Source organism: Anolis sagrei, chromosome 3 (genome assembly GCF_037176765.1).
Source record: "Anolis sagrei isolate rAnoSag1 chromosome 3, rAnoSag1.mat, whole genome shotgun sequence".
NCBI classification, from domain to species: domain Eukaryota; kingdom Metazoa; phylum Chordata; class Lepidosauria; order Squamata; family Dactyloidae; genus Anolis; species Anolis sagrei.
In genome coordinates, this window is record NC_090023.1 from 147090845 (window position 1) to 147105453 (window position 14609).

Below are 14609 nucleotides of genomic sequence, written 5' to 3' on the forward strand. Positions count from 1 at the left end.
TCTTTGGAATCAGCGCTGTGCGGAAGGGCAAGCTTTGACCTGGAGGGCCAAGGTCTCTGGCGTTTGATCTCTGTAGAGAAGCATGGCCTCAATGCACACTGTAGGAGATGCGGTCTGTGCCATCCCCCATCTCCCTCTCTCCCCCCCCCCCCCCCACACACACACACCCCGCTCCTGTCACCAGTGGCTTGATTAGTGGATTTGCTAGGATTAATCATCCTGGTTTGTAACCCTGGCAGAGAGCCAGAGTAGCCCAAGCTGTCGTCAGAAAGACAACTCAGCTTTGGAGGATGCATTTAAGTGACATCCTCTCGAAGTGGAAAATGCAGCACATCAGCAATGTGGAGTGGTCTCAAGTCATTCTTCACAAGGGAAAGTGCTGAGAGCGTGTTGTTGTGTCCCTTTTCAGATCACTCGAAATTTGCTTCCATCCAGGTGCCTACTTCCAGGACTTTTCCGAGGATCTACCATAATGAGACAGAATATGGTAGCAACCTCCGGCATAAGATGTTGGCTTTAGCAAAAGGCCTATTATTTGAATTATTCTGGATGTGTTTTTACTACCAGAAAGAGGAAACTGGGAGGTTTCTTCTCCAGATGCCAAAATAATTCAGTTGGCCCATTTTATTTAAGGTGGGTCCTCCTCCCTCTTCCAGTCATCTGCTTTCTGTGTTTCTGCCCTCTGTGTAGTTCTTTAGAGCTCCTTTTGGGGCTGGCAAGTGGCGGAAGGATGGACAACTTCATACATGGAGCTGATTCCAAAATCTAACCAAAATAAAAATCTTGGGGTGTTGGATTTTAGACCCGTTCCTGGGATTATTTGGGGCACTGGTTCAGAAAATTACATTGGCTAGACCACATCAACTCTAGTTTCTTAGACAAGGTTATCAGAATTTCTTATGGGAGAGAAGGTGAAAACTCATAAATGACATATGTTGGGCATCTGAAAAACTAGAACTGATGGGAAAATGGTGCCATTTTTTGAATCAGCAGGTCAGATATACCCAGAAACAGGTGTAATATTTGAGGCACTAAAACAGTGATTCCAAACCTTTTTTTTGACCAGGGACTGTTTTGAACAGAAACCACTCTCCAACATTAGTACCAAAAGGGTTACAGTTCAGTTTTTGATCAACGTTAGATTCGGTTGGTTACTTGGGGTACTGATTCAGAAAATTCCATCAGATAGACCACATCAGTTCTAGCTTCTGATACAGAACATATGCCATCCAGTAGTCACCATCTACTCACCTACAGAAAACCATATTTAATAAGTCTCGGCACTATAAGCAGGTTTTGTGAGACCATTGTTCTCGTTATAGTGGTGTAGTAACTGTGATGCTGCGGACCGTATTTTAGTTCTTGCGGACCATTGGTGGTCCATGGACCACAGGTTGGGAACCACTGCACTAAAATGTATGTTAGCAAGTGTTATGCTGGTAGGCCTCAAGGATTTCCATGCAGCAGAGCTTCCATTCTTCACTGTTACTTACTGTTCCCACCTCTGCTGCTTTTATAGTGAGTGTATTTCACCAAGGTGGAGTGCTGATCCAGACCATTAAGTTTAACAATAACTATATTGTAGATTGTAGATATGATAACGCTACATCTCTATGTGTCATTTTGCTTTCGTTTGAAAAGGGTGTCATTGGCAGCAATACACATAACTCCTTTTTCTTTTGTCCACCACCCTCGGTAGACGTATCTTAGATGATGAGCAAACAGTGTACAATACACTTCATATGTAAATAGGTTTCAAGTTTTTCTTACATATGCCGTGGGTTTTTAGTTTCTGTTGTAACACACGGAACAATTGTATGCACATAACCAGCCATCCAACCCTTTAAAAATTAAACAGATGGTCCCCCATGACTCACGATGAGTAACATGCAAATAACCCAGTGTTTAGATCAGTTTTCAAAGTTCTTTTTTGAAAAAAACAAAAAATGGAGGATGTGTATATATCGACTTGCTCCGATAACACTATAAGATACTTACTATGCAGTGATGCCGTGTACTTTCTTAACTTGTACAGTTCTCACAAGTCATTTTCTCTTTGAAAATGTATTCAGACAAAAACATTCCTTTCTTCTGTTTTAACATCTTAGTAATTAAGCAGACCAGACCAGAAGTTGTGTGTGATACTCTTATCAATTTCACAGCTCTGTTAACAAGTATGGGACTAACAGAAGCAACTCGTATTAGAATGCCCTAAGTATAGGGCAATTAAAAACAATTGTAACATAAATCATTAATTTTCATATTGTCGAAGGCTTTCATGGCCGGAATCACTGGGTTGTTGTAGGTTTTTCGGGCTATATGGCCATGTTCTAGAGGCATTCTCTCCTGGCGTTTTGCCTGCATCTATGGCAGACATCCTCAGACCACACAACCTCTGAGGATGCCTGCCATAGATGCAAGCGAAACATCAGGAGAGAATACTTCTAGAACATGGCTATACAGCCCAAAAAACCTACAACAACCCAAAATAATTTTCTTCATTGGGGTTTTTTCTGTCTTCTTTGCCTTTGTTATGTGTTATAGTTATCAAGCTAGTAGCATAAATGTAGTTTCCCCTATTACTCCATGGAAATAGTTTTTCTGAGTACACCCCGTGTAGCTCCATACCTGAAACTGGGTGCTTACTCTGATTTGTTGGTTGTGTTAAAGACACAGAATACATATTCTATGGTACTCATGGTTCCAAAAAGATTGTCTCCCAACTTACCTATCCCAGATAGAGATACCATGTATACTCAAGCATAATGTATTATAGATTGTAATGCACACCTTAATTTTAAAGGTGCACATTACAAAAAAAAAGATGAAATGTTGAATTTAATGCACCATTTCCCCTTGCCTCTCAGCCAATCTGCCTGCCTCAGAACCACTAAAGGGCAAAGGGACACTGTACCCCTCCAAGGATGGCAAATGATACCAGTTGGGAGGCCATGCCTTCGCAAGGCCTGATAGCGGGGTGTTCAGGCAGGTTTACATGTGCAATTCTAATCCACCATCAAATGTAATGCACACCTCACTTTGGGCTATGTAATTTAGTCAACAAAGGTGCGCTTGACTTGAGTGAATATGGAAATTGTTATCTTGGGTTCTATCAAAGCCACCTTGGGTCCATGTCCTTAGGAGGACAGAACAACAGACAGCTCTGGTCTCACTAGCAACTCCATCTTTGAGTCTCCTGGTATGCAACTTCCAGGTTTCAAGAGAGTGGGGTGGTTTAAAGATGTGAATCCCTAATGCTTATTTCCCCCCTAGAGATGAAGAAGAACTGCGCAAGTCCCTTTCGGAATTGGCAGACCCCAACCCAAAGTCCATCAAACGCATCAGCAGCTGCAGCAACCCTTTCCTGGACTTCTCACAGGATCCCAGCATCGCCACGTACAAATATGGTATCCTGGTGCGCAAGAGCCATGCGGAGCCCGACTGCAAAAAAAGTATGTGGGGCTGTGTGCTGTGTGTATATCGGGAGCGGGGCAAGGGGAGAGCATTGACTTGAACCGTCAGTATTTCCTGCTCTATGTATTGTCGAAGGCTTTCATGGCCGGAATCACTGGGTTGTTGTAGGTTTTTCAGGCTGTATGGCCATGTTCTAGAAACATGACCATACAGTCCAAAAAATCTACAACAGCCTATTTTCCTGCTCTTCTCTGTAGGATGGGATTAGCTAGTCTAAGGCAGTAACCAACAGGAAGGTTTAGTTTTGCCTGCGAGGTGTTGAGATAATTATTCAAAATTATCTCTCAACCAGAAACATGCTTCCATCTTAAGTAATTAGGCTTTCTTGTGGCAGTCAGAGAGACCTTGAGGTGAAAAAAAAAACATACTGAGAATTAAACTTACTGTATCTCTTATTTTTTTAAAAAAACATAGCACCCTTGTTGTTTACATGTGAGCTGATTTCTCCAGCACTCACAATTGCAGAGTTCAGGTATCCTCAAACTGCGTCCTCCAACTCCAACTCCCAGAAGCCCTAGCCAACTTGTTCAGTGGTCAGGATTTCTGGGAGTTGGGGACCCAAACAGCTGAAGGGCCGCAGGCTGAGGATGACTGGCATAGTCGCAAGTCAGTAAAAGCCCGAAGATCTTCCATTGCAGGAAAATAAATGTTGCAATTGCAGAAATGGTTGTTGACCACTGTAGAGATTATCTGCAACCTGGCTCACCCTAACAGACACCTATCTTCTGCCTGTATCCTTAACCATCACAAAAACTCCCGACCACATTACCAACTCCTCTGCACTCACTAAACCAATGTACAATTTGAATTATCCTCTGCATAACACTTGTTCATTTTAACAATCAGATCAGCGCTTTCCCTCTTGGCCTTCAGAAAGAAAGTAAAGACATGGTTATGGGACCAAGCCTTTGGTCAGTAAAGTAATGCAGTGCTAGAAATGGATATAGAATATGTGCAATTGCAACTGGAATGGCTCTGGAGTACGATTTTGGACTGTGTAGTTTTTAAATGTTGCTAGGATGTTTTAATTCTATGATTTTAATGTAACTGTTTATTTTTAATTGTTTGTTGTATATGGCATTGATTCGTTGCCTATCTGTAAGGCCGCTCTGAGTCCCCTTTGGGGTGAGAAGGGCGGGATATAAATATGGTAAACAAATAAAGAAATAGCACTGATACACACACCCATTTTCTTCCCTAATAGTTCAAAAATAGGCTACAAAGGACCACTTGAATGTTTTTAAAAAATTGGTGATTTGTGGCTCTTAAAATCCACACAGCACAAATCTCAAAAAATGTAGGATGAGTTATCCAATTGTTACTACTAATTCAGATTCAGTGAGAGCTGTGTTGACAAGCAGTTATCATTAAAAGCTTCATTTTTTGCTTAGCCAAGCCTTTCTGCAGCCACATACCCCTCATTGGTCCCTGCCCCAGTGAACGGGCACCATAGAAAGAAATGGCTCCCACCTCTCTCTCTGTCTCTCTCTCTCTCACACACACACCACTATTGCCAGATCCACACAGTTTTCTCTTCATACACTAGGGCAGTGGTTCTCAACCTGTGGGTCCCCAGGTGTTTTGGCCTACAACTCCCAGAAATCCTAGCCAGTTTACCAGCTGTTCTTGGAGTTGAAGGCCAAAACATCTGGGGACCCACAGGTTGAGAACCGCTGCACTAGTGAATCCTAGCAAACTGATGATCCAGAATGAGAAGATATATAATGAGACAGGACCCGACACTGAGTAGGCAGCAAGAAGAAAGATCTTCATTTTGATTTTGGCCGTATCAATTTCTGACTTGTAGCCCAAAAGAGTTACATAGAAAAGAGTTCTCTGTTTCTGGACCAAAGCATTCCACATTAGCATGATGCTTAGCCTTCTCTTACAGACTGTACTGTCAAAACTGATTTATTTTTTTAGCCCGAAAATGGAAAGTAGTGCATTCAGTACACATTTTCTCTGTAGTTCCGAGGAAAAGGGAGTTAGGTGTGTCCTCACATCCTGTGTAGCTTTCTCCACATTAAACCTGTATCCATCTTCCATGTTTGCGATAGCACTAGACTGGGAAGTAGGAAGACAGCTCTTGAGATGGGTATAATGGTAGCAGAAATGGTCTGGTTGGGAACACAGAGCTGGACAACTTCCCAGATTCACAAATGATGAAAGCTGTATGAGTGTTCAGGGTGCACCATATCCTTTATCATCTGAAGGGTAAATAAAACTGACTCAGCGTGAAGTCACCAGCATAGATTTTGTTCTGGGAGATTAAAGCTTCTGCCCACTTTCTGCTTCTTTGTGCAGAGCCGCATGTCACTTGTAAGAATGCCTATGGCCAACAGAGCTGTCATTGCAAGGGTCCTACATCGTAAATGCATTGAGTCCAATGCAATGTAAGAACACAAAAGAGCTGCACTCTGGTTCAGCCCTATCTATTTTAGCCTTTCGTTCCAAAAGAGTCTATCCAGCTGCTTCTGGGAAGCCAGCAAAAAGGAGCAATGGCACCATTCTGCCCATGGTCTGCGGCAACTAGTGTTGAGACATACATTCTCTGATTTCGAGACAGTGTATGGACATCATTACATACTTTTGTGTTAGTGGGTACAGAAATTGCAAATAAAATCTATACAATGCCAAGTACAAGGACCAAGGAGCCAGCTTTCAAAAGTTGCACAGAATTGCTCGGGGACAATAGATGTCATTTCAGGTTCCTTGTTTTGGGACAAGCCTGTGCATCACCGCTTGCTGAGCTCCTTTATTTCTCACTGCAAGTGATTTCTAGTAAGATTGCAATGTTGTACCAGTTATGAGCGCACCATTTTCAAGAAGGGCACCAGGAAGGTTATATGGAGGGGGAAGGTTTCTGGTAAGCCCGGAGGGATCAGCTACGCTCATCTGCCAGGTGACAGCCTTCTCCCTCTAATATTTATTCCCTCCATTGTAGGTTTTAAACTGTGCTTTCAACTTAACAACATTAATCATGGCTGGTGTTAGTGGTTGACACCATGATTGGGAACCACATTGATTGCCTGGTTCTAAAGTTTTTGTCTCTCTCCAGTGAATGCAGTTACAGCATTCACTCCTTTGCCCTCGGAAGAAAACTCCCCCCTAATTTCAGTCTGTGAATGCCTCCCTGATCTGATTAGATGCTGCCTGTATATGTTGTATCTGCTGTTGAGTCCAATTTTCCTGCTGTGCCCTGCTTCCTCTGAAGCAGCAAGCACAGAGCTGCACCCGTAGCCATGCCCTCGAAGGCAGGCAGCCATGACCAGACTGCAGCCCTCTCCTGGCTCCATTCGTCAGTTCAGGCACTCCTTCCCACCATCACCCTCTATGCAAAGTATATCTGTTAGTGGGTTGCTGTGAGTTTTCTGGGCTATATGGCCATGTTCCAGAAGCATCCTTTCCTGATGTTTCGCCCACATCTATGGCAGACGTCCTCAGAGATTGAGGGGTCTGTTGGAAACTAGGAAAATGGTGTTTATGTGCCATATGTTCTGCAGTTGATGGTGGTTGATGGAAGGGTTAATGTATTAGTTTTAGAGGGTTTGGTAATCTGTAAGTGGGAGTTCATGGATGAAAGCAATTAGAGGTGGAGGTGTGCAGGAGATGGGTTGCAGCTGGTTGTTACTGGATTTAAGGAGCTAACCTTGAGACTGATCTTTGGGAGAAAAGTATCTGTTGTATTTTGGTGGTGGATGCTGCTGGTTTTCCCCCCAGGTCTGTTGGATTTTTCGGTATTCTGACCTGTCTCCTGTAATCTTGGAATCCTGGAATCTTGAACCTTTGGACTGGCTTTTGACTATAGTATAGACTCTTGATCCCTGGACTTTGTTTATTGAACTCTCGGCGTTTGACCACTGGACTGGACCCTTTTGACTACGGAGTTGTTTTTGCTATCAGTTTTTGTTTATTCTGTGGCTGAGTGCTATCTTTATGTTTTATATTTTAAAACAGCCAGCAAGTAAGTGCTGTTTTAATTAAACTGTTTGATAAAACTGGGAGTTTGGTTCATCTCTACCTAAATAAGGCAGAGCCCTGGCAACGTGACATTATGTATCTGTTGAATGTCCAGGGTGGAAGAAAGAACTCTTGTCTGCCTGAGGCAAGTGTCAATGTTGCAATTGGCCAGCTTGATTAGCATTGAATAGCCTTGCAGTTTCAAAGCCTGGCTGCTTCCTGGCTATGGGAATCCATTGTTGGGAGGTGTTAACTGGCCCTGATTGTTTCATGCCTGGATTTCTCCTGTCTTCTGAGTGTTGTTCTTTATTTACTCTCCTGATTTTAGAGTTTTTAAATACTGATGGCCAAATTTTGTTCATTTTCATGGTTTCCTCCTTTCTGTTGAAATTGTCCATATGCTTCTGGATTTCAATGGCTTCTCTGTGTAGTCTGACATGGTGGTTGTTGGAGTGGTCCAGCATTTATGTGTTCTCAAATAATATGCTGTGTCCAGGTTGATTCATTAAGTGCTCTCCTATGGCTGGCTTCTCTGAATTAGTTAGTCTGTAGTGCTTTTCACGTTCCTTGATTTATGTTTGGGCAATGCTGCGTTTGGTGGTCCCAGTTTCCAACAGACCTCACAACCTCTGAGGATGCCTGCCATAGATGTGGGCGAAATGTCAGGAGAGAATATTTCTGGAACATGGCCATACAGCCCAGAAAACTCACAGCTACCCAATGATTCCAGCCATGAAAGCCTTCAACAATATATCTGTTGGCCCTGCTGCAGCCTCTACCTGATAGTAGCTATTTGACTGACTGTCTCTTTTGCTTTGACAGCCCCAAGAGGAAAGAGGGGTTGGAAGACTTTCCATGGAATCCTGAAGGGAATGATCCTCTATTTGCAAAAGGTACAAACTCCCCCCCCCCCAAAGGTGGGACTAAACCCCCCTGATTCCACATAGTCTGCCAAACTAAGAGCATCTGAAAAAATACATGTGCATGGAGTGTTACGCTTCTGGTATAACTTAGAGATCAATCCTGACTTAGTCAGACTTTGTGTAGACCATTTCAAGCCAGTGGCACTTGAAGTTATTAATGAGTAAGGAAAGTTCTGTGGTATCATTAGATCTGCTCTTAAGTGTGGGTGCAATCCATCATTATCATCATGAAACCAAACTCTTGACTAGAAAATGTGGGGCACTAAACAAAAAGGAGACAAGGTGCTGAGATGCTTTGGGCACAAGTCAATAGGAGCAATGGACATACATAACAAGTCATTAAAAATGGAACAGTGCTATCTCCTACTTCTCTCATACTCGCGTTTTGAGGCATTTCCGATTCTTCCAGATTCTTTTAATCCAGAAACTCGCAGATGAATTGTGTTCTAATAATAATAATTGGGAAGTGTCCGATGTGTGATTCAGTACAACAGCCAGCAGAGTAATCTTGTTTGCTGTGGACTCATCTTGTTGTGTTTCAAATAATAATAATCATCATCATCATCATCATACTTTATTTATATACTTTATGATGGGTCTGCATGTAATTTTAACTAATTCATTCATTTTGTACAAGGACACACTTGTATTTTCCCATGCTCATATAGAATCCTAGAACCCTTGAGTTGGAAGAGACCTCGTGGGCCATCCAGTTCAACCCCCTGCCAAGAAATAGGAACATTGTATTCAAAGCACCCCCGACAGAGCCCCTGGTGGCACAATGGGTTAAACCCTTGTGCCAGCAGGACTGAAGATCTACAGGTCGTAGGTTTGAATTCAGGGAGAGTGCAAATGAGCTCCCTCTGTCAGCTCCAGCACCCCATGCGGGGACATGAGAGAAGCCTCCCACAAGGATAGTAAAAACATCAAAACATTTGGGCATTCCCTGAGCAATGTCCTTACAGATGGCCAATTCTCTCACACCAGAAGCGACTTGCAGTTTCTTAAGCTGCCCCTGACACGACAAAAAACAAACAAACCGACAGATGGCCATCCTGCCTCTGATTAAAAGCCTCCAAAGAAGGAGCCTCCGTCACACATATGTTTTCTTTGCTTTCCACATTTCAGGAACTCTTCGCAAACCGAGCTGCTTGTCTTGCCACTGCAAATTGGCATCTTTGCACAGGCATAAAGAAACCGCCTAACAGAATTTAAGCGTTAGGGAGCAACTACCACCTATATTTATTCCCGCAGCTATTGGCTCACATAGCCATGCCTGTATGATAGAAGCCACAGGGGAGCAAGCAATGGCAGGAACAAATTCTGTTGCAGTCTGTCACACCGTCGAAATGATGCTGACCCCGGTCGCAGCTCGCCGAGGGAAAGAACAGGAACAGGAGGTGCCAAAGCTCCCAAGTGGCAGGTGGTGTGATGAGGAAACATGAGTAACACTCTGAGGGTGGCCTAGCAAAGCAGCCACTGAAGAAGCCACATTTGTATCAAGAGAGTTCCCTCCCTGGAAGACGAATAGCGCTGGAAACAAACCAGGGACAGATAACTGCCCACCCTTCCAATGACCAACCCGGTACAAATTGTCAGTATCTGGCAATCTGTAAACAGCCTGTCTTGGCAGAGTGCTGGAAAATAAATTATTGCACTCCTCTTCCCACATACCTTTTAATAGAAATCTTTCTAGCTTTGTAACGAGTTTTGTAGCATAAAATGGCAAGGGTAGGGAGATGAGGAATGTATAACACGCATGTTTCAGTAGAAATTAGCTGGACTTCCATAATCATGTGATTCGAAACATACAAGGGATGGAAGAAAGAGTAGTTTACAGTTGTGGATGAGAAGTTCTTCTCACAGAATCTGAATTGCCTACCTATTTTATGTTTGAATGTGAAATCATAAACTTTAAAAAAAGATAAATATCTCTTCAAACACTACAATCGTAATATAATTTTCATGGAGTCAGTGTTACTTTCTGCAATATAATCTTTGCAGGACATTTGGAGATCCTCAATTTTTTTTTCTAGTCCAGAACTGTACATAGTCCCAGTCTCCATTCCTAGAAGTCTTCTTGCGTTATAGCAGTCTCAAAACCACAGCTGATATCCTGTTCAGCAGTTAAAACATTGAACACCTGACTTGTGATATTGGAACTGCTGAGAATTCACATTTGTGGTCATGAATGATAAAATATGATCCTCAGAACTGCCTAGCTGCAGCCCAATTGAGGCATTTCTGAGACATTGGGAAATGATAAATGCAGTCACTCCTGTTCTTGAGGTGCCATAGGATGCAGTTGTGTGAGGACCCCCAGGGGATCGTCTAGCTCCTTCTTCTCAAGCCAGGAACAAGCTGTGGACATCCTTTCCTAATGCCCTGATTTCGGCACCCCAGAAATCGTTTAGTTAGGTAGCTGCCAGGCTGAAAAAGTAGGTTGCCGGGGAGGGGGGCCTTTTCAGTCTGATGATGGAGCTCTGCAACTGTAGTTAGAATCACGATGCAGGATCTCCATCTAGGATTCTTCAAGACACCAGCCTAGGTGAGAGGTGAGGAAAGACTCCTGCCTCACATGCATAACATCTGCTCACGTTTCAGGAGGAATATAAGCCTGGTAAAGCCCTTTCAGAGGAGGACCTTAAGAATGCCATTAGTATCCATCACTCCTTGGCCACCCAAGCATCAGATTACAGCAAGAGACCCAACGTATTCTACCTCAGGACAGCTGACTGGAGAGTCTTCCTATTCCAGGCTCCGTAAGTATTGAGGCTTTGCACCTATATGGAATTGCAAGATTTGGAGAATTTTTTTACGGCTTGATTGGCTATCCCATTTTTAGATCATTCCTAGCAGAGCTTTACATATTTCTGGGCTCTTGTTGCCATACTGAACCATTCTTTCGGGACGTTTGGATTTGTCTCTTGGCCCATTCTGTATTGCACCACCTGTCCTCAGCAGAAATGGTTTTGTGCTTGTTTCACCCTCACCCCCAGCTGACTTAAAATGCCCCTGCATCCTTTGTAAGAATCACTGTATATACTCATGCATGTCTATAAATTTTAGTCAAACTATTGATTTAAAAAAGCCTGGGTCGATTTAGCCACGGGTCAGTGTAAGTATAGTCCCCAAGTTACAAACATTCAATTTACATCCAGGTGTGAAACAACAGGAAGTGAGAGAAATCTACCCCTTGGAAAGGAAATTCATTCCTGGAAGAGTTATCATGGGAAATGGTGTCTCCCCTGAAGCTTTCTCACTAACCCATGTTTCCACAACAAGCCAAATTTTTCAAAATCCAATTATCACAGGGACAGAAATGCAGTGAAATCTTCTGAACAGGGACACAGGCAGCAAAACAACCACCACAGGGGTGTTAACCCTTCCCTGTGCTATCCAAAGGATGGATGGATGGATGGATGGATAGATATCTGCCATTACACTTTATAAATGTACCTGTTCAGACTTATGAACAAATTCAGTTTAAGAACAAACCTACAGAACCTATTTTGTTCATAACGTGTGACTGCCTGTACCTTAATTCTTATTTTAAAAGGGACACATCCCCTTCTCTGGGTAGAATGGCAAAAAGCAAAAGCTTAGCTTGTCCTGAAAAAACCGAAAAGCACCACCAACTCCTTCTGCTCTGTCCATCGCAGCACTTCTGGCCTTTCTGAATGACGGGGGTGAAAATAGCTCTTTTCCTTATCCCTGAAGGGCCCTTAGCTTATTCCTAGCTCATATGAAACATCCTCGAGTCCAAAACAAATACATGAGTATATAAGTTACAGAACAAATACATGAGTATATAAATTACTTGGCCTTTGCCTATGCTTCTAACTTGCTTTATATTGAAGAACAGCCAGCAACTAGTAGGTTCTGTCAAGATGCCCGTGGCACACACAGGTCCCTCCCTTCTCAAATATACTTGGGCAAAGGTTGGGCTCCAATAGCTCTGGCAGCCCTGCCCTATTCTCTTCCCAAAAACGTTCCTCAGCTTAGCAGGCGCAGTGGTCTCAGAAGAGAGATTAGTCAAGGACCACTGCACTCATACAATGGAGTTTTGATGGTTCAGACTACTCTTTCCTTTGCTTTGTGTCAGATTGGTGATAAGGTGATAGCACCTGCCCTGGAAATACCACAGTTCACTTAATGGGGATACAGATACATGCCAGAGAAGTCCTCCTCTTTGCATACTTTTCCCTTTATATAAAACCTGGCATCAAGAGTTGTCTTAAAACATGCATTTACCTGGAGAATGGTGTGTCGTTCCTCCTGCTTCTTCCTTCAGTAACACAGAACAAATGCATTCCTGGATCACACGCATCAACGTGGTAGCAGCCATGTTCTCCGCACCCCCATTTCCAGCTGCTATTGGGTCCCAAAAGAAGTTCAGCCGGCCATTGTTGCCCAGCTCCATCACACGACTGTCTCAAGTAAGTGGAGCCCCTGTCCTGTGCAGTGCTATACTATGCTACATTTTGTATAGCATTATGAGATTTTGGAAGGAAAAGTAACATCACGGATAGGTTCAAAAGGAAAAGAAAATGTTATCTGGTGTCTTCAGGATGCAACAATTTCTTTCTGCATAGGTTTTCATGGATTATAGATAGCTTCTTTACATGCAAGTGGCATGTAGTTCACAAAAGCTTAAAGCAGAGGTAAACAGGGTTGTTGTAGGTTTTTCGGGCTATATGGCCATATTCTAGAAGCACTCTCTCCTGACATTTCACATGCATCTATTGCAGACATCCTCAGAGGTTGTGCGGTCAGAGTTAAACTGTTTGAAAGTTGACCCCCTTTCATGTCTTTTTACAGTGAGATTAACCCAATTAATTGTCTGATGGGACTGCAATTGAAAATGGGGAAGGGAGGTTATAGCACTTTTTGTCAGTGAGGAAGTGCAAAGGGGAAAAGATTAAACTGTCCCTGTAACTGTGCAGAAATTTATTCAGGAGGACTCAGTACAGTGAGAGAGACATGCTGTAGTAGTTGAGAATTGGACTACAACGCTGGAGACCAGTTTAAATCCCCACTCGTCCATGGAAACAAACTCACTTGAGGGACCTTGATCAAGCCACATTCTCCGAGTCTCTCAGGAAAGTAAACACAAATCTTCTGTAAACAAATCTTTCCCCCCAAAAAACAGATATGTTTTTAGAATCATAAAGTTAGAAGAGCCATCCAATAAATTGGAAATGACTTGAAAGAACACAATAACCAATTCAGAGAGAACAGTTTTAAAAATGAGTCACATACAACTCAATGAAAAAAAAGCAAATGATGCAGAAGAGCATGTCAGCAGCTGCCAGCCTCTCAGAAAAGTGGGTAAAAGCAGCCTAATATGGCAGGATATTGATGGATAACACAGCTTGTGATTTATTTATTTATTTTGGTACAGCGTAACGTCTTTCCTTTTCTTTCCACAGGAGGAACAAGTGAAGAACCATGAGACCAAATTCAAAACGATGGCAGCTGAACTGCTAGAGCACCGCTCTTCCCTACCTGAGAAGAAAGTGAAGGGCAAAGAGTATGAAGAACTGAAGCAGAAGGAGGAGTATCTGATATTTGAGGTCAGTGTGGTGGGCGCTACACCTATTTCCTTACAGAATTTGTCAAGCCGTAGTAGAGATGCCAGGTCGGAAGTTTGCAGAAAGAAGGGCAATGAATTAGAATTACAGGCAGCCCCCAAGCATAAAACAATTCATAGTTAAGAATGAGGGCGAAACAACAGGATGTGAGAGAAATCTACCCCTAAGAAGAAGGGAAATTCACTCCTCAAAGAGTTACCATAGGGAAAAGGTGTCTCCACTAAAGCTTTATCACCAATCCTTGTTCCCACAACAAGCCCAATTTTTCAAAATCTAATTATCACAGAGTCAGAAAGTGAGGTGAAATCTTCTGAATAGGGGCACAGACATCAAAACAACCACCACAGGGGTGTTGACCTTTCTTTATGCTATCCAAAGCTTGCACGTATATATATATATTTGGCTGGAATTACACTTAAGAATTGTACGTACATACAAATTCAACTTAACGCATCTAGAGAACCTATTTGTTCATAACTTGGGGGACTGCCTGTAGTATATAAAAGCATGTCCTTCCAAGCATATATTGGAGGCTGGGGGACAATACACCTCTTTTTCTTTTTTTTCTACTCAAAATGTCCCCTAAGGGACATCAAGCCATTATACAATGTATTGCAGTGCAGTGGAACATGAGGGTATTTTAGCCTGGGAAGGTATT

The 14609-nt window shown here is 42.9% G+C and overlaps 1 protein-coding gene across 4 annotated transcripts in view; it reads left to right on the top strand.

Annotated features, from left to right (window-relative positions):
• PSD (pleckstrin and Sec7 domain containing) overlaps positions 1 to 14609 on the top strand; it is a 128021-nt gene that overhangs the window by 111314 nt on the left and 2098 nt on the right. For all 4 annotated transcript variants that reach the window (XM_060769221.2, XM_060769222.2, XM_067466947.1 and 1 more), the window contains 5 exons: positions 3274 to 3452; positions 8257 to 8327; positions 10962 to 11119; positions 12652 to 12796; positions 13790 to 13933. In XM_060769221.2, the coding sequence (XP_060625204.2) occupies positions 3274 to 3452; positions 8257 to 8327; positions 10962 to 11119; positions 12652 to 12796; positions 13790 to 13933 (697 nt within the window). The remainder of the gene's footprint in view (positions 1 to 3273; positions 3453 to 8256; positions 8328 to 10961; positions 11120 to 12651; positions 12797 to 13789; positions 13934 to 14609) is intronic.